Source organism: Pipistrellus kuhlii, unplaced genomic scaffold (genome assembly GCF_014108245.1).
Source record: "Pipistrellus kuhlii isolate mPipKuh1 unplaced genomic scaffold, mPipKuh1.p scaffold_m20_p_4, whole genome shotgun sequence".
NCBI lineage: Eukaryota > Metazoa > Chordata > Mammalia > Chiroptera > Vespertilionidae > Pipistrellus > Pipistrellus kuhlii.
The window spans coordinates 73,637,234-73,655,290 of record NW_023425540.1 but is presented as its reverse complement, the minus strand read 5'-3'; the positions used below and the strand labels follow the sequence as shown (position 1 = coordinate 73,655,290).

The 18,057-nt window shown below is 58.4% G+C and overlaps 1 protein-coding gene across 9 annotated transcripts in view; it reads right to left on the bottom strand.

The window, feature by feature from the left end:
- Positions 1–18,057, bottom strand: part of CLIP2 (CAP-Gly domain containing linker protein 2) — a 64,357-nt gene that overhangs the window by 29,706 nt on the left and 16,594 nt on the right. For all 9 annotated transcript variants that reach the window (XM_045571202.1, XM_036409283.2, XM_036409279.2 and 6 more), the window contains exons 2-3: positions 14,123–14,313; positions 476–1,026 (exon numbers count right to left, since the gene is read on the bottom strand). In XM_045571202.1, coding sequence (XP_045427158.1) covers positions 476–1,026; positions 14,123–14,246 — 675 coding nt within the window. In that variant the 5' untranslated portion in view covers positions 14,247–14,313. The remainder of the gene's footprint in view (positions 1–475; positions 1,027–14,122; positions 14,314–18,057) is intronic.

Below are 18,057 nucleotides of genomic sequence, written 5' to 3'. Positions count from 1 at the left end.
GGAAGACCGAGGCCCAGAAAGGTGAGGACACCTGCGACCGTCTGCAGAGCCCATTAACCCGTCTCCCCGGTCCCTCTGTGTGGTTCTACAAGGAGGGGGTGACCCAGCCGGGACCCCACCCAAGCCTCTTTTTTACAAAAATATATTTCATTGATTTTTTGCAGAGAGGAAGAGAGAGGGATAGAAAGTTAGAAACATTGATGTGAGAGAAACATCAATCAGCTGCCTCCTGCACACCCCTTACTGGGGATGTGCCCACAACCAAGGTACATGCCCTTGACCGGAATCGAACCTGGGACCTTTCAGTCCGCAGGCCAACGCTCTATCCACTGAGCCAAACCGGTTTTGGCTCACCCACGCCTCTTGAGTCCACTCCCTGCCCGCCCCCTTGTTCCAGCTCGCCGGCGGGGTGCAGCAGCGGGGGTACGGGGATGGGGGGGGGTGGGGGGGGGGGTGGGGAGGGGGAGGGACTCACCAGCACGCGGTCTCCCAGGCGCAGGTCCTTGTCGCCCCGCTTCACGGAGCCGCTGTCGGAGAGGTTGGAGCCGGACTCGTTGCCGGTCTTGACGGAGCTGTTGAGGACGCTCTCCCGCAGCGGGATGACGCGGCTGGTCAGCGGCGGCGTGGCCGTGCCCGAGTGCAGGGACAGGTTCTGCGCCGTCAGCGACTCCACCGAGTGGGTGTCGCTGCCCGAGCCCTCGGCCGCGGGCTGCCGGGTGAGCTTGGAGGGCCGCGTGAAGATGCCCTGCAGCGCCGGGCACTCGAAGTAGCGCACGCCGCCCACGGCGCCGTCGTTCTTGCCCACGGGCTCGTCCAGCACCACGCCGGCCCACTGGCCGGGCGCGAACTGCGTCTCGCCCAGGTACTGCACCACGCCCGGCTTCACGCCGTTCACCCACACCCGCTCGCCCACCTCGAAGTCCCCCAGGAAGTCATCGCCCACCTCGGCGGCCTTGGGGCCGGGCTTCTCGGGGGCGGCGGGCGCGGCCGCAGAGGGTCCCGAGGCCTGCTTGTGCAGGGGGGAGCCTGGGGAGGGAGGAGAGAGGCAGCGGTTAGGGCTGAGTGAAAGCTGGAAGGGGCCAGTGTGAGTTATCTGATGGGGAAACTGAGGCAGGTGCGGTTGGCAGTGAGGGCTTGGGCAGGTCTCACTCATTCTTCACGGACTCTGTGCCCCAGCAAAAGGCTATTCCTTGACAGCTGGCCATAGCCACAGACATTTGGGGGCAAAAGGAGCCAGGAAAAATGTCTTACTCCACCCCTACACCTCCCCTCTCTCCTCCTCCTTCCCAAGTCTGAGCCTCAGGGCTGTGCCGACCAGAACAAGTGGGAGGCAGGAGGGCGGGAGGGCAGGAGGAGGGAGCAAGCGTGTAACCTCATTCCTAGGACTGAACATGGGGTTCTCTGGCCTGACCTGGGTCCCCCTAATCCAGTCCTCTCACAGGAAGGAGGACCTTGAGGCTGAGAGGCAAAGGCCTTGCCCAAGGTCACACAGCAGAGATGGGACTCAGACTGGGAGGGGGCCTACCTCCCAGCAGAGAGGGAAGGGAAGCAACTTGCTCAAGGTCACTCAGGAACGGACGGAGCAGAGCTCTGTGTGTGTGTGGCTCCTGGGAAGGTGAGAGCTCCGAAAGCCTTCCTCTTTGCACCTCAAGGCCTGGAGGCTGCCCCTCCCTCCCGCCGGGCCGCCCTCCCTCCGCCGGGCCGCCCTGCCCTCCGCCGGGCCGCCTTCCCTCCGCCGGGCCGCCCTCCCTCCGCCGGGCCGCCCTCCCTCCCGCCAGGCCACCTTGCCTGACAGCCCTCCCTCCACCGGGCCGCCCTGCCCTCCCGCCGGGCCGCCCTGCCCTCCCGCCGGGCCACCTTCCCTGACCGCCCTCCCTCCGCCGGACCGCCCTCCCTCCGCTGGACCGCCCTCCCTCCGCTGGACCGCCCTCCCTCCGCGGGACCGCCCTCCCTCCACCGCCCTCCCTCCGCTGGACCGCCCTCCCTCCGCCTGGCCACCCTCCCTCCGCCGGACCACGCATTGAGCACAGGAGAGCTCGTCCCGAGGCGATGGCTTGTGAACACAGACGGAGACAGGGGCGAGAAGGTGTTTCTGCCTCTTTCCAGCCGGTGGAGGGGCACAGGGCAGCGGCTCCAACCTGAGTCCTCCCTCATCCAAGGCCAAGGAGCCCTGGGCCTCCACCTGGCTGGATGCTGCCGTGGGGCTGGAAGCCAACCCTGAAGGACAGAGCTTCCGGGACGAGGAGGCCACACAATTCCAAGGCAGCCCCCACACACAAGGCCACAAGCAGGCTCTCCCGCCGGGCACTGGCAGCGGCGATGGGAAATCGGTGGCCACCCAGGCCCCAGCAGCCAGGAGGGGTCCTAACCAGGTGGGAAGGGACCCCTCTCACCTATGCGCTAGGCTCCGGGAGATCGAGCTTTAATGCCGGATTTGATTAACATCCGAGTCATCGGACCCACTATGGACGCTCTGTGCGCAGAGGCTGCCGTGCAGCAGCTCAGCTGGCCCGCACGGCGAACCCTGCGAAGTGGTTCTGTCGTCCCAGTGTCACAGCTGCGGACACGGGCTCAAAGTAGCAGGGGCTTCGTCTAAGCTCCCGAGCAGCAGGCAACAGAGCCAAGCCCTGGCCAAAGGCCTCTGGCTCTTGGTGTGGGGCACTTTCAGATCATCTAAAAAACGTACACACAAGGCCCAGCCCCAGACTGCCATCACCCCAAATCCTGGACGCCTCTGAAGAGACCTATTTCCCAGAATCTGGCTAAACCCTACGGTTCCCTACAATCAGGTAATAATCCCATCTCTTACTTCTTCGTATGTAAGGGTGTCCCCTTCCATTTCTCGTGCAGACGAGACCCCCGAGTGGGACCCTGGTTTGGGGCCCAAGGCTCTCTCCCACCCCCGAGATCCGGGGCGGAGGTCACAGTGGCCGAGGGAGCAGCTTCCCGCCCCACCGTGTCCCTCCCCCGTACCTCTCTTCTGGGCGGTGGAGTGACGACCGGGACAGTGCCTGCCTGGTCCATACATGTGCCCACCAGGGCTGACTTTTGTTATTTTCATGAGAATGACTTATACAAAAACTAAGGGGCAGGAAAAAAAATTAAAAACCACAAAAGGGCCAGGAGGCAGAGGAAGGGCTTCCAGGCAGGTTCTGGTGATCCTGGGCGAGTGGCTCCACCCCTGAGTAAAATAAAGGGGGGGGGGGGGGTCCGAGTCCCTGACATTGACATAAACCCATCCTGCTGGTTCCTTGTGCATGGGCTGATCTTGATTTAGGATTTAGGACCATCCTGTTCCACAAAGAACTTCTGCTGGGACCTAGGACCCAGCAGCATGGCTGTCTTCCTCACGGGGTCAGACAGGCACCTCCCTGAGGCAAGGCTGCCCTGAAAAGCAGGCAGAAGGGAAGAAGTCCTCAGCCCCCTCCTAACACTGCCCAAACAGCCGGGGGGGGGGGCATCAGCAATGAGGTGTCAATGTTATCATCATTAAAACAGCAACTAGCATTTATGAAGTGCCTAGTGGATGCCCCAATAGACTGAGCACTTTTCATACATTGCATTCTTTTATTTTTATTGATTTTTTACAGAGAGGAAGAGAGAGGGATGGAGAGTTAGAAAGAGAGAGAATCATCGATCAGCTGCCTCTTGCACACCCCCTACTGGGGATGTGCCCACAACCAAGGTACATGCCCTTGACCGGAATCGAACCCGGGACCTTTCAGTCTACAGGCCGACGCTCTATCCACTGAGCCAAACTGGTTTCGGCTATATATTGCATTCTTCTCTTGCAGACGAGGGAACAGAGGTTATGGGACTTGCCCAATGTTGCCCAGGCAGGAGTTGGGCCCAGCGGGTCTGGCCCAGAGCCCTCCCTCACGATAACGCCCCGGCAGGGCACGCACGCCTGGCGGGTGTCAGTCCGTCTCTGTACCCATTTCTACAACCCTTCCCCGGGCCAAGGGCCTGCGTGATGCCGTTGACTGAACAGAGCGGTGGTGGTGCAGGTGAGAGCCTTCTCCACCTGCCCGCGGCTTACAGAGAGTCCCAGGTCGGAGGGAACCCAGCTATTCTTGGCAAAAGGCTGCCTCCTCAGCTGTCTTCCTCCTCAGCTGTCCCGGCCCAGGCCGACCCCCAGGTAATATTTCTTCCCCGCCCGCCCCTTCCAGGGGCCACAGGCCCGGGGACCAGTTGTTTCAACAGCTGCTAAAATCCAGGTCAAAGCCTGTGGCAACCACACTCCGGCATTTCGCTCCGTCTTCCCTCTGTGGCAAACCCTCGTCACATCCCCCTCTCACCCTGGGGAGTGTCCAGCAGCCTGACGGTGGGGAGGCAGGGAAAACCCTTCCAGGGCGAAAAAGAAGCAACGCTCACCTTTTGCAACAGCACAGAGGGGCCTGGAGGGCATTGTGCTAAGGGAAATAAGCCAGCCCTTAGGGAAGACAAGTGTCCCGTGGTCTCACTTTTATGTGGAACCTAATGGACAAAATAAAACGGCGAACAAAATAGAAACAGAAGCATGGATGCATGGAAGACTGACAGCTGTCAGAGGGGGAGGGGGCTCAGAGGGCTGGATAAAAGGTGAAGGGATTATGTATATATACAGACAGACAGACAGACAGCAGGGTGGTGATAGCCAGAGGAAAGGGGGTGAGGAGGAGGAGGTGGCAAAGGGAGAGAAGGGACAGATAGAGACTGCTGGGGCGATGGCGCACAATGCAGACTGCAGGTGATGTTTTGTTGAGTTGTACACTTGAAATCTGTATGGTTTTATGAATGTTCCCCAATAAATTTTTTTTCCCAGAGGCCCTGGACCTGGGCACCGGGTTCCTCGCACCCAGAGCAGAGGCCCCCAATAAATGTTTTTTAAAACTCACTATAAAATAAACAAACAAACAAAACAAAACATAATTTAAAAAACAAAACCCTTACAGAGTCCCCTTCCCTCCAGGGGGCCATTGTAACACACTGGCTAGGCCTGGCCAAGCCCCTTCTCTTATCTGGGCCTCAGTTTCCCCACGGGACAACTAAGAACTGGGTCAGAATAGCCAGAGACCCGGCCAGCACTGACAGTCTATGGCCCCCATCTCTCCTGGAGGAGCTGCTGTGAGTATGCAAGCTTTCAGGCCTGGCCCCACCCTCCCGGCTCTGAGGCTCCGGGGCCCTGCTCCCTCCAGGTTCCTGCACGGAGGAGCAGCAGTGGTCTCAGCAACCCCCCCAAGGCAGCGACAGACTCACACCTCACAGGAGCAGCTGGTCCTTTCCTAGACGCAGGCAGGAGGACATTTATTGCCGGTTTCAAGTTCAAAGTAGAACTTGGGTGGAAAGGGCTAATGGACATGGTGAAGAGTGACAGCAGCTGGTGGCCGGGTCCACAGAGGGCGGGAGGCCCAGAGGAGACGGCATCCTCCCCTCTTTCCACAGGGACTCAGGTCCTACCCTGCCTGGGAGGCAGGGACGGGCCCTTTCCACACCTGCCGCATCGCAGCCGTCGAGGGTGGAGAGCTCAGTGCCCTGACTACAGAGCCAGGGACAGATTGTTCTAACAACTCGTACGGCACACCAGTGCGCTGCAACACCCGGTTAAAAACCACTATTCCAGAGGAAAGCTGAGATCACTCTTCTTTTGTCAGGAGCAAACTTCTATTCCCCCCTTTTTTTCTTTTTTTTAATTAAGGTATTATATGTGTACATATCTTACCATTGCCCACCCCCCATTCCCATACATGCCCTGCCCCCAGAAATTTATTCCCTTTGGTCTTCCCTGGCAGCTGCCTCCCTGTCTCTCCTCTCCCCCCGCTGCCTCCATGTCTCTCCTCTCCCCCCGCTGCCTCCCTGTCTCTCCTCTCCGCCCCCCGCCTCCCTGTCTCTCCTCTCCCCCCGCTGCCTCCCTGTCTCTCCTCTCCCCCCCACTGCCTCCCTGTCTTTCCTCTCTCCCCCCGCTGCCTCCCTGTCTCTCCTCTCCCCCCGCTGCCTCCCTGTCTCTCCTCTCTCCCCCCGCTGCCTCCCTGTCTCTCCTCTCCCCCCCCTGCCTCCCTGTCTTTCCTCTCTCCCCCCGCTGCCTCCCTGTCTCTCCTCTCCCCCCCTGCCTCCCTGTCTCTCCTCTCTCCCCCCGCTGCCTCCCTGTCTCTCCTCTCTCCCCCCGCTGCCTCCCTGTCTCTCCTCTCTCCCCCCGCTGCCTCCCTGTCTCTCCTCCCCCCCCCCGCCTCCCTGTCTCTCCTCTCCCCCCCGCTGCCTCCCTGTCTCTCCTCTCCCCCCCCTGCCTCCCTGTCTCTCCTCTCCCCCCCCTGCCTCCCTGTCTCTCCTCTCCCCCCGCTGCCTCCCTGTCTCTCCTCTCCCCCCGCTGCCTCTCCATCACAGCCCACCCTGGCATCGGCATCCCGGCCCATAAATCAGCAGCTTCTCTTGTTGTCCTCCACTCGCCTTCCCGCAACCAAGCTTTCCTCTCTCTGTTTAAATGTTTATCACAATGCTCATTCACGTGCCCACTGAAGGAAAAGTAGAAAACATGGGTTAGCGATTTTTTTTTAATTTAATTAAAGCACCTATAGTTGTATCCTACAGACATAACACAGTTAACGTCTTGGTGTATGTTTTTCTAGGCCTTCCATGTACGTGCATATATGCTGCACAGTTAAAAGCACAAGCGAGGCCATAGATAGATACGACTTGGTCTTCTGCACTCGGAGAAGTGGGTACTTTCCCATCCGGCACCATCCAGAAGGAAGTGGCTCCATCCGCTGAGGAGACTCTGCTTCCCAGGCCCCCTCTGACCCTCAGCTCCCAACCCCTCCCGTGGACACTGCGGAGGGAGGCCGACAGAGCCCCTTCGCCCTCCTCAGAAAGCGCCCTGTTTCTGTGACAGGACTCGGGCCCCTCTGCCTCCTCCACCCCGATGGACCTTCCCAACAGGCAGCCTCTCTTCACTCCTCCCCCTGCCTTCCAGCCAGCAGTTGCTGGTAAAGGCGTAACAACTAGCTCTCTGGGAGAAAATAACTAACTCTGACTTGTAGCATTTGCCAGTTTCCATGGTGAAAATTCCCCCTCCCCCCCCATGGCCAATTTCAAGCTACCAGCATGCTATCACTGAACATGGTGTTGGAAGAAATGATATAGTATTTCCACCACAGAACAAATAACCTCAAAAACACATATATTATAAATCCTACTATTAGTAAAATAATAGCAGTATGACGGTACAAACACTACCAGAGGTACCACTAGAAGTCATGAGTTTTGAACATTTATTACCTTTGTTTTTTAATAGAATTTATTTAATTAAATTATTTACACAATCTGCTTTAAAAAGAGTAATGGCTGTGACTAACCTCTGACTGGCAAAATTCCTGAAATTTCACAGCTGGTCCTTGTGGGCTGGCATGGGTTGGCACTACCACACCACCAGTTCCAGACTAGCCCCGCCCTGGATGGGTGGCTCATCCAAGACCCATCTACATTCTCTCTATACCCGACAAAGGAGAGATCGGAAGGGGATACAGAGGAGCAGAGTCCCTGAGAGTCTCCACTCAGAGAGCAGGTGGGGAGAGGGGGAGAGGCAGGAGAAATGGCCTCCCTCTCTGGCCTGGGGAACCCTGACTACTCTGTGACTATGCTCCCCATACAACCCTCCCCTCCCCTGAAGCTTCAGCTTCTGCCTGTAACTGACTTACTTCTGCTTTTTAAGACACTAGTAAAGCCTCCTTGGAAAAGGTCTAAATGACACCAGAAGATATAGAATGAAGTTGGGCCCTAATTGGAAGCTCGGCGTCCTCCCCCAAATACCAGACCTGCCCACCGAGCAGCTGCCTCCTCCAGGATGTCCCCCAGCATCTCACACTCAACATCCTGAATTGAAGGACCCCTCCCCTCTAAGAGCTCTTCCTCTGTCCTCCCATCTCGGAAGTGCCCCCCACCCCTTCATTTACTCAGGCCCAGCCCTTCACTGCTCCTTCCTCTCCTAATCCCAACAATCCAGTGACCCATCAAGATCCAGCGATTCCACAGAAGAAGTAACTCCTAAGTCCACATTTCTGTCTAAGGTCTCAAAGGCCCCTCCCATGATCAGGGCCTTGAGATTTCACACCTGGCTCAGCACAGCAACCTCCAAAACGGTCTCGCAGCCTCTAGCCGCCCCCTTTGCTCCAGGCCCTCCTCCACAGCCTTGAGAGAGAGCCCTCCGCAAGGCAAATCTAATCCCGCATCACCCCTCCACCCCGTCCATGGGAAAGCTTTAGGTACAGATCACTTTTTATGTTACCTTTCTGCCTTTGTAATGCTACTTTTGTAATAAAATACAAGCACGATGAAATACAATGTTTTTGAGAAGGAAAACTAAAATAAGGAAGGGAATCTGTGCTTCATTTCCCCAATGTAATAATTTATAAAGAACTAACTCACAAAGCCCACAAAAAACAAAACCTGTATCTAAGTGTCCCAAAAGAGGGGACCCGGGGAGCAGTGATGTAATTACCGTATTTTTCGGACCATAAGACACACTTTTTCCCCCCGCAGAAGTGGGGGGGGGGAAAGTCCCTGCGTCTTATGGTCCAAATATAGCCTACACATATACTTTAAAAAAAAAGTTTTTTTACTTGCCCGGCTCTGTGTGGTCTCTGTGTGCTTGCCCGGCTCTAAAATGGTTCTAAATGCTGCTGTTTACTTTACAGGGTTGATTACATGTGTTTATGACTGTGATGTTGGGTTTTAATGCACATAAAATATTTTAGGACACTATTTGTTTCAGAATCTTTTTTTTCTTCATTTTCCTTCTCTAAAAACTGGTGCGTCTTATGGTCCGGAGCATCTTATGGTCCAAAAAATACGGTATCAGGCCACCTTTAAAAATCATTCTCGCCAGGAAACGTGTTTCTGATGTGATGCTTGATGAGAAAGCAAGGCTTCAGAGTGCCCCAACACACAGCACGGAGGCACGGAGGCCTGGGGCTGGGGCTGGAAACATGGACAGGACAGAAAGGAAGCAATCTGAACAAGAACACACAGGGGCTTTGCAGGAACCCCCAGAGACACACGTGCTGTGAGGCCTGCTCCTGCCATGAAAAGCTCGGGGGAACAAAGCCCGCGATGCTGGGATCTGGCCCCGCCAGGAGCTGGTTAGTTTCCTAAACGCCCACAGGAAACAGTTCCACGGGGAGTTATGGGTATAAGGAAAAGTAAAAATTAATCTCAAGTTGCAAGCAAGCTGGAGAACCAGTGGCTTACACAAAGTTAGGGTTACGATGCTGCAGGACTTTTCCGAGCCTTTAAAGTGCACTGTGACCACTTAGGAAGAGCTATACATAAGGAAACCACATGATTCATCAGCCAGAACCAGGCACCTGGGAGAGAAAGGAGGCGTTGTTAATCCAGCATCGTGCCAACACCACAGGTGTAAACGAGGGCTGTCCCAGGCAGAGCAGGGCCGCCTGGCCTTACAGTACAGCATTTTCCTCTGTGTCACTAAGGAAACCCTGCCTGCCCATCAGACCAGCTCCAACAGCCCTCACCGGCAGCCACCCCCCAGGGCTCCAATCTTCCTTGGTTTTGCACAGTCTGCCTTCCAGGATACGCACCTGCACCCCACCCAGAACCCCAGCCCCGGGAGGTGGAGCCCGAACCAGCTCCTCTCCCCATCCTCGGGGGCCCAGGCCCAGACGGAAATGCAGGCCGGCCGTGACGCTGAACTCCCCTCCCCGGTGGCCCCAAAGCAACACACATAAACGCCCACAACCCCTGCAGCGGCTTTCTGCTCTCAGCTCCCGCTCCTCACCAGCAGGTGCTCAAGGCACAGGCCACAGAGAAGGGACGAGGTCTCCATGCTTTCCTGCAGGGGGCCTGGCTTCGCCACCATGAGCCCCCAGCCCAGTTTGCCCTGAGGTCAGTGCTGAGGGTACCGGCCAGCATGGCCTTCAGGAAGCGCTGAGTCCACCCGGCCCAGCACAGCCTGACCGAGGTAGCCGTCTGGCTCCCACCGGCCCTGCCTCCCCTGCTGCACTGCCTCCACCACGCATCCCGGGAGAAGGGACGGCTCTCAGCCACTGCGGGGAGGGCCTCCGCCCCAGGGATTGCTCATCACCCTTCCAGAGCCACAAGGAACCCAGAAGCCCCTGCCATCCCCTCTCCCCCGAGATCAGGAGGGTAACGCCACCTCCCACAGACTCGGCCGGGGACCCGGGGAGGAAGGAAGGGGGTGGCTTACCCCGGAAAGAGCAGAGCCTGCTGCCCATGGAGGAGCCTGCTGCGGCCACACCGGGGCAGGCAGTGCCGGCGGCTGGGCCCCCACCCCCGGGATCAATACCAGCGACGTCAGGAGCATTAGGAGGCTTCGACGCCCCTCCCCCCAAAGCCCAGGAACGGAAAGCTCGGCTTGGCTTTCCCCATCCTGATGCCATTAAAAAGTTTAGGATGTGGTCAGGGAGAGCCAGGGAGGTTGACCTTGAAGCGAGTGAGTGCTGCCGGCCGGTCTGGCTCTGCAGGCCCGGGAGCCCCGGTTCTGTCCAGGTTGGTGCAGCATCTGGGACAAGTCACTTACAACGGGGAGGGTGCCTCCTGCCCTCCCAGGGAGCAGGGGTACCAAGGTGAAAGACAACCCTTTGGGCTGGGGTGGGTCAGTGTCTAGGACTAGAGGCCAGCTCTGGGGCCCTCTTGGGGCAGGGCAGGCTGGCTGCCATGTCTGGAACACCCAGGGGTATCCAGGCCCAACTCAGTCAGCCAGAACTAGAAGGTCTGGGACCAGCCCCAGGTGGGCCCTTTGCGGGGATCAAGATAAAGGGGTGAACCCCGCCCCGAGCAGCCTGCCCCCTGTCTGAGGGGAAATCCACGCATTCCTCCTTGACCTCCTGTGTCCTGGGCCCCAGCATGAGGAAAGGCTGCAGGCACATGAGGGGACAGGTGTGGCCAGCTTAGTGAGGACAGCCCACTCTGCCCACCTGTCTGGGGTCTGAGCTGAATGTGTAGAGCTGGGACTGAACTTGGGACACCAGCCACCCCCTCAGATGCCAGTGGCTTGAGCCAGCTCTAGACCCAGCCTAGCCTGAGTCTCCACTCCAGCCCCATCGCCCTCTGGCCTTGTAACTCTGGGCAACGTAGCTGAGAGCTCCAAGCCTCAGTTTTCTCATCTTTAAAACGGGGAGAAGAGCAGTGACCTCACTGGGATGCTCATGAGAAAGGTGGTAAGATGACTGATGCAGAGCCTGCTTGTGATATAGCAAGTGTCAAATTTTGTCCCTCCTGGAGAGGACCACTCAGTGAGGGACGGGAAAGGTCCTTCCAGACCCGCCTGCCCATCGGAGCCAGGGCAGAGGGGAGCGCGGCCGTGGCTGCGGCCTGTCCCTTCACTCAGCGGCCGAGTCCTCCCCAGGCCACTGCCGTCAGCCTTCTTTTTTTTCTTTCTTTCTTTTTTTAAAAATATATTTTATTGACTTTTTACAGAGAGGAAGAGAGAGGGATAGAGAGTTAGAAACATCAGTGAGAGAGAATCATCGATCAGCTGCCTCCTGCACACCCCCCTGGGGATGTGCCGGCAACCAAGGTACATGCCCTTGACGGGAATTGAACCTGGGACCCTTCAGTCTGCAGGCCTATGCTCTATCCACTGAGCCAAACCGGTTTCGGCCATCAGCCCTTCTTATTGGGGTAAATGGGCACCTGGCCTGACCCGCCCTGACCTGGGCTCAGAAGGGAACCTCGTGGAAGGGCTAAGGGCTAAGGGCCCTTCTCTTCTACAACTGCAGGGCAGTGTCGGACCCTGCCGACCACTGCAGGCTGCTCCTGACCCCGAGGGAGGGCTGTGTGCCAGCAGCAGTCTTGGGCCGCCAGCCTGGAGGCCTGAACCCCTTTCTCCTTCAGGCCCAGGATATATTCCAACCACTCCCCCCGCCCCCAACCCGTGGCCCCAGGCACAGCTCCCCAACTTCCATCTGGGCCCTAACTCATGCCCTGGACCTTAGTGATCACCCCCCTTGCCCACTCAAGCTGCTCTCTGGTTCTCAGACATCTCAAACCTCAGGGCCTGTTCCCTCTGCCTTGATGTTCTTCCTCTAACCTCAGCTGGGCTGGCTCCTGTCACTCAGCTCTCTGCACCCACGTCTCCTCCTGAGCCAGACCCTCCCTGACCTCCTGACCAGAGCGGCCTCCAAGTGCTCTGTCCTGTCCGGCTGGGATGCCCTGGACCTTGCTCCTCACCCAGGCCGTTGCCCACAGGTATGTCCCAGATACCACCTCTGGGCCACCTCCTCATGTGAGAGACCCCCTGCCACGGCCCCCTGGCTCTGCTGCTCCCTGTCACAGCTCCTGGGACCTCCATCTCCCGGGAGAGGGGCAGGGCATCAGGCCAGGCCCCGCCTTTGGCTAGACCCTCTGCCAGGAAGCTGAGCTCATGCTTTGGGAGGCAGCCACGGCCGATTCCCAAAACAGATCCCAGCTTTTCACTGTCCCCATCCCCAGCAGGGCTGGACTCCTCCAGGCTCACCTTTCAGGGGCCCCTGCCCTCACACGGGGTCCCAGCCTCTGATGGGGGCAGCACCTCAGAGAGCAGATGGCCAGTTCTAGGGGGTGGGGAAGGCAGTCTGAGGGGCCCACGAGGTGGGGTGCACAGCCCTGCCCTGCTGCTCCCACCCGCCCCTCCTCTCCAGAGACTCTTGTTACGAGCAGGGACAAAAGCAGCTCTGGGTGGCACAAGTCTCCCTTCCCCTCTCACAGCAGCCTCTGCCAGCTCTCCCCTAGCCTGGGAGTCTGCAAAGGCAGCTGGTGCCAGAGGAGGGAGGGCACCACCAAGCCCAGCTGCAGCCTTTCACGCCCACATGGAGCACAGGGCATGGCTATGTCATCCATCAGACGTTCATGGAGTGGCACCTCCTCTCTCTGGAACAGCCCTGCAGGGTAGGGGGGCCCCACCCTTGGGGGCTCCCAGAGGACTGTGCAGTGTGACAGGAGGCAGCCAGCACGCCACACCATGTGCTCCATCCCCCTCCCTGGAGGGACCGCTACGCAGCTGCTCTAAAGGACGCAAAGACACTGCGGGCACCATCGGAGGTGGGAGAGGAGGATGCAGATGTGGGCAGCCCCGTGACGTAACTCCTAAACAACAAAGAGAAGACTGGGAGGGAACCGGCACAGCCGCGGCCGTGATTACGTCCCGGTTTCTTCCTTTATCGCGGTCCGGTTTTTCTGGGATGAGATTACAGATGGGTGGAGGGAAAAGAAATTACTCTTTAATGAGTTCTGTACCTGCCGGCACTTCACATTCCTTCACTGGCGCGATCTCATCGGAGAGGCTGTGGCCCCATTAGCGGCTCAGAGAGGTTCAGTAACTCAGGGGCAGAGCACATCAGACCTGGGTCAGAGCCACGTTCAGGCCCCTCTTGACCAGGAGGGAGCAGTGAGGAAAGGACCCGGAGGTGCCAGGGCGCTCTCTCCAGGAGAGAGGAGGGTCAGGGTCAGGCTGGCTGGTGCCCTGCCATCCGGAGAGTGGGCCACCCACTGCCACTGCCATCCCATCTCCCTCCCCCCTCCCCGCCTCCACAACACGACCAAGCCCAGCCCACTCGGTGCCTTTGCCCACGCTCTGCTCCACGGCCTGCCAGTCCTCCTCTTCGCCAGCACATTCCCCCACGGTCAGGGCCACGCTCTTTCGGGCTTCCTCCAGGGCGCCCTCTGCCCACCGACAGAAAGACCAGGGTCCGACAAGGAAAGGTGGAAGGGCACGGTACGGGGGTGTGTGTGTGTGTGGGGGGGGGGGGGGGGGGGGGGGGCGCGCAGACGAGAAGGCTGATGGGAAAACGGGGCTGGCTCCACGGGGACCATCTCAGGTCCCAGAAGGGGAAGGAATGGGGGCAGCGAGGCGGCGGAGTCTGAGTGACCCTGGGCAAGACGCCGGGCCTCCCCGGAGCTCCATTCTCCCGCCCGCAGTGGCCCCCGCCTCCCGGGCCGGGCAGCAGGAGCAGGCTCGGCGCACGTCGGCGTGCATCGGAGCTTGTCGCTCGGTAGTTGTTGAAGGGACCACGCACGGTCAGACAGAAAGAGGAATGTCCACGTGCTGCTGGCCTCGGGGTCGGTCCCAGAGCGGCTCCCCAGGGCGATCCACGCCCCCCCCCCCCCCCAGCCCCTTACCCTGGGCCCTGCGCACCTTCCTTGGAGCCGGTGGCTGCCGCCGTGGCGGAGGCGGCGGCTGACCCAGCGGACGTCCGGCCCATGGGGCTCGAGTGCTTTCCCCCTCGGCCGGGGGGCTTCAGGCCGCTGGGCTTCTGCATGGTGGTGCCACTCGGCGGGCGGGACAGGGCCCGCGCAGGTCACGTCCTCCCCGCCATCGTCACGCTCCTGCGGGGAGAGAATGAGATGGATCCCATCACAGCGTCCCACAGGCCTCCAACACCGCGGCCGCCGTGAGGCACAGACCGCCCTCACCCCTCTCCTTCCGCACGGGGAACCGAGGCACGGGGCCGCGGCGGCAAGGGTGGGCCCAGTGTGGCAGTGGTGCTGCCAGGACAAGGGACCTGGCCTGCTGGACTCAGCGGTTGGCCGCGTTCTCTTAGATGCCCACCTCCTGGGCCCAGGAGGCGAGAATCGGGAGCAAACTGGTTTCGGGCCCACAGCAATGCTGTGTGAACCCCAGAAAGCCCGGGCCAGGGCCCCGAGGGCCTGCACGGCCCCCAGTGTGTCTCACCACAGAGCACAGGCTGCTGTGGACTCTGACACGCATGGCCACCCAGTGAGATCCCCGCCCCCAGCCCCCAGACTCCAGGACTAGCCAATACCTCACACCCCTCCTGATGCCGGCTGACAAGCATCTAATCCACATGTGTCAAACACAAGGCCCGCGGGCCAAATCCGTCCCGCCAGGCCTTGCAATGTGGCCCGCACCGCGCTGTCATCGCTGCACTCCGCTGCGTTTCCATCACAATGACAGTTTATGACTGTTCAGTACACCATTTGACCCGCGATTTAGGCTGGATTTTAGATTTTGGCCCCTTCTCTGATTGAGTTCGACACCCCTAATCTAATCTCATCACCCAGCTGACTGCTCTGCCTCGCCGCGCAGGCCTCCCTCAGCTCCCGGGCTCACCCTCCCGCACCTGCCCCCTCCACCGGTGCAGGGACAGACACACAGAGGCCTCATCCCGCACCAGGATGGGCTCACGTGCCCCGTGCCTACCCTGCACCGTGACAGCTCCCTGCCTGTATGACTGAAACGGGAAGGGGGTAGCGCACACGGTGCCTGGGGCGCTAGCATTTGACAAAGGGGACCCTTGAGAAGGGAAGTTCCCGTCTCCAAGGCACAGAGGACAGGCCACCGTCCCCAGGCCTCCTCCCCTGATGCCCCATGTGCACACCCTCTCCTGCACCCCTGTCTACAGAGGCCCCCCCATGGGCCCGGCCCCGTCCTGCCGGAGCCCCGGGCCTCTGCCTCGGAGCACACCGTCCAGTGGGGAGAGGGAAGGCGGAGCACCACGGACGAACGGAGGGTTCTGATGAGAGCTTTCCCCCCTCAGGACCTTGAGAAAGAGAAATCAAAGCCTCTGGGCGCCCCACTCTGACAATCAGGGATGCCAAACCCTGCACCTGTCCAGCCGTACGTCCGATCTCCACTCTGGATCCACGTGACTTATGTGGGCTGACCCCGCACACACTCCTGGAGAAGACACGATGCAGACCTGGTCAGAGCCACTAGTGGTCAGCTGAGGGGGAGTCACGTGATCTGAGGAGCATCAGGGCCTGGACTCTGGCTGGAACCCTTAGGAAGAGGTGCTCTCATCGCCCCAGGGCTGCCTGGGTGTGGGATGGACACCAGTAACTGCAGGGCCATCCCAGCTACCACCTGGGAGAGCTGCCAGGAACGAAGCCAACACAGAGAAAGCAGGGCTGAGTGGCTGGATGTGGAGGGCCTGGATCCAGCTGAGCCTGAAGACGGTCCCTTGAGCCTCTTGCTTACATCAGCCAACACATCCTCATACACACATATGCATCGTTTTCTTTTTGCCTACACCTACCTGGGGACACCATTGCTTGCAACCACAGAGACTAATACAGAAGCCAACTACAACGCTCACGACAGGAGTTCACAGTGTCCTCAGATCGGCTCTCGGGCCACCAAGATGAGCCAGCAACACCACTACCCGGTCCTGGGACGATCGGCCAAGGGAAGGACCGGCTCCTCACACGGGGCTGCCAGCCATACGAACAGAGGAAAATGAGCTCCCCCAGGGCGCACAGTGCTGCCGCCTGCGTGCCCCGGTGAGCCGGCAGGAGCACGGGGCATTCTTGCTGACCCTGATTTGCCCTGGAGCCTTCAAACCCAACACCACCGTCCCCTGACCCATGACTCTGACACCCCGGGAATTCTGGGGCCTGGAGACACATGGTCAGGCTAGAGCTCCCCGGAATCTGGCCCTCCAGGAAGCTCGTTCCCTGGGGAACTGCCCCCCAGTTTGTGACGTCTCTGTGCGCCTGGTTAGGATGCGTTGGCACCCCCGAGCCTGACAGGGACACGCTGAGCCAACAAGGGCATGTGAGGGTGGTCTCTGGTGACAGCGAGCGGGTGGCCACTCTGCGGGTGGCCACACAAGCTTCCTGTTCCTGTGGCTTAGCCAGGGAACCCTCTGACCTAGGAAACCCTGATGCAGCCCACACGCCGGAGGCAAAGAGTGTGCTGCTGGGACTGAAGCCTGGTGCAAGGACCCCTCCCCATGCCCATGGCCCCTTCTCTGCCCAGGACCCTCAGAGAAAAAACACTACAAATCATGCATCTAACAGAGACTTGTGTTCAGAACATACGGAGAACTCTTACAACTCACTGATGAGATGACAATCTTATAAAAAATGAACAAAAAACAGAACGTCATTTCACTAACCAAGGAAGATACGCAAACAGCAATGAGCACATGGAGACATGACCAACATCATCAGTCACTAGGCAGTAAGGACCAAAACCTCAGAGAGATACCACTTGACACCAATTAGAAAGGCTGAACAGCAAGGAAACGGACAATACCAAGTGCCGGTGGGGATGCACAGAAACTGGCACACACACATTGCTGGTGGAAATGAAAAACGGTACAACCACTTTGGAAAAACAGTTTGGCAGTTTCTTAAAAAGTTGAATACAGCCGAAACCAGATTGGCTCAGTGGATAGAGCGTCGCCTGTGTACCGAAAGGTCCCGGGGTTCGATTCCTGTCAAGGGCATGTACATTGGTTGCGGGCACATCCCCAGTGGGGGGGTGTGCAGGAGGAGGCTGGTCGATGTTTCTCTCTCATCAATGTTTCTAGCTCTCTGTCCCTTTCCCTTGCTCTATGTAAAATATCAATAAAATATATATTTTTTAAAAAGTTGATTACATACCTTCCATACTACCCAAACACCCAAGAGAATTAAAGACATATATCCATACAAAGATTTTTAAAAATATATATTTTATTAAGTTTTTACAGAGAGGAAGAGAGGGATAGAGAGCTAGAAATATTGATGAGAGAGAAACATCGATCAGCTGCCTCTTGCACATCCCCCACTGGGGATGCACCCACAACCAAGGTACATGCCCTTGACCGGAATTGAACCTGGGACCTTTCAGTCCACAGGCCAATGCTCTATCCACTCAGCCAAACCAGTTTCGGCTAAAGATTTATTTTTAAGTGCTCATAGCTACTTTATTCATAATAACCAAGGAATGGTAAAAACCCAAAGGTCCATCCACTGGTGAATGCACAAACATGGCGTGGCTCTGTGGTTGAGCAGCAACCTGAGAACTGGGAGGTCCTGAGAGGTTTCGGTTTGGTTCCTGGTCAGGGCATATGCCCAGGTTGCAAGCTCGATCCCCACCCAATGTGGGGCATGCAGGAAGTGGCCAATCAGTGATCCTCTCATTGATGTTTCTTGCTCTCTCTCCCTCTCACTTCCTCTCCGAAATCATTATATATATCCTATATAATAAAGAGCTAATATGCAAATGGTCATCACACCCTCATGCCTGACTAGCTCAGACACTCAACATTGGGGGGAGAAATGGGGGCCAGCCACACTGCGGTCCAGGAGGGACAAGCTGCCCACCCTGTGGTCTGAGTGCCA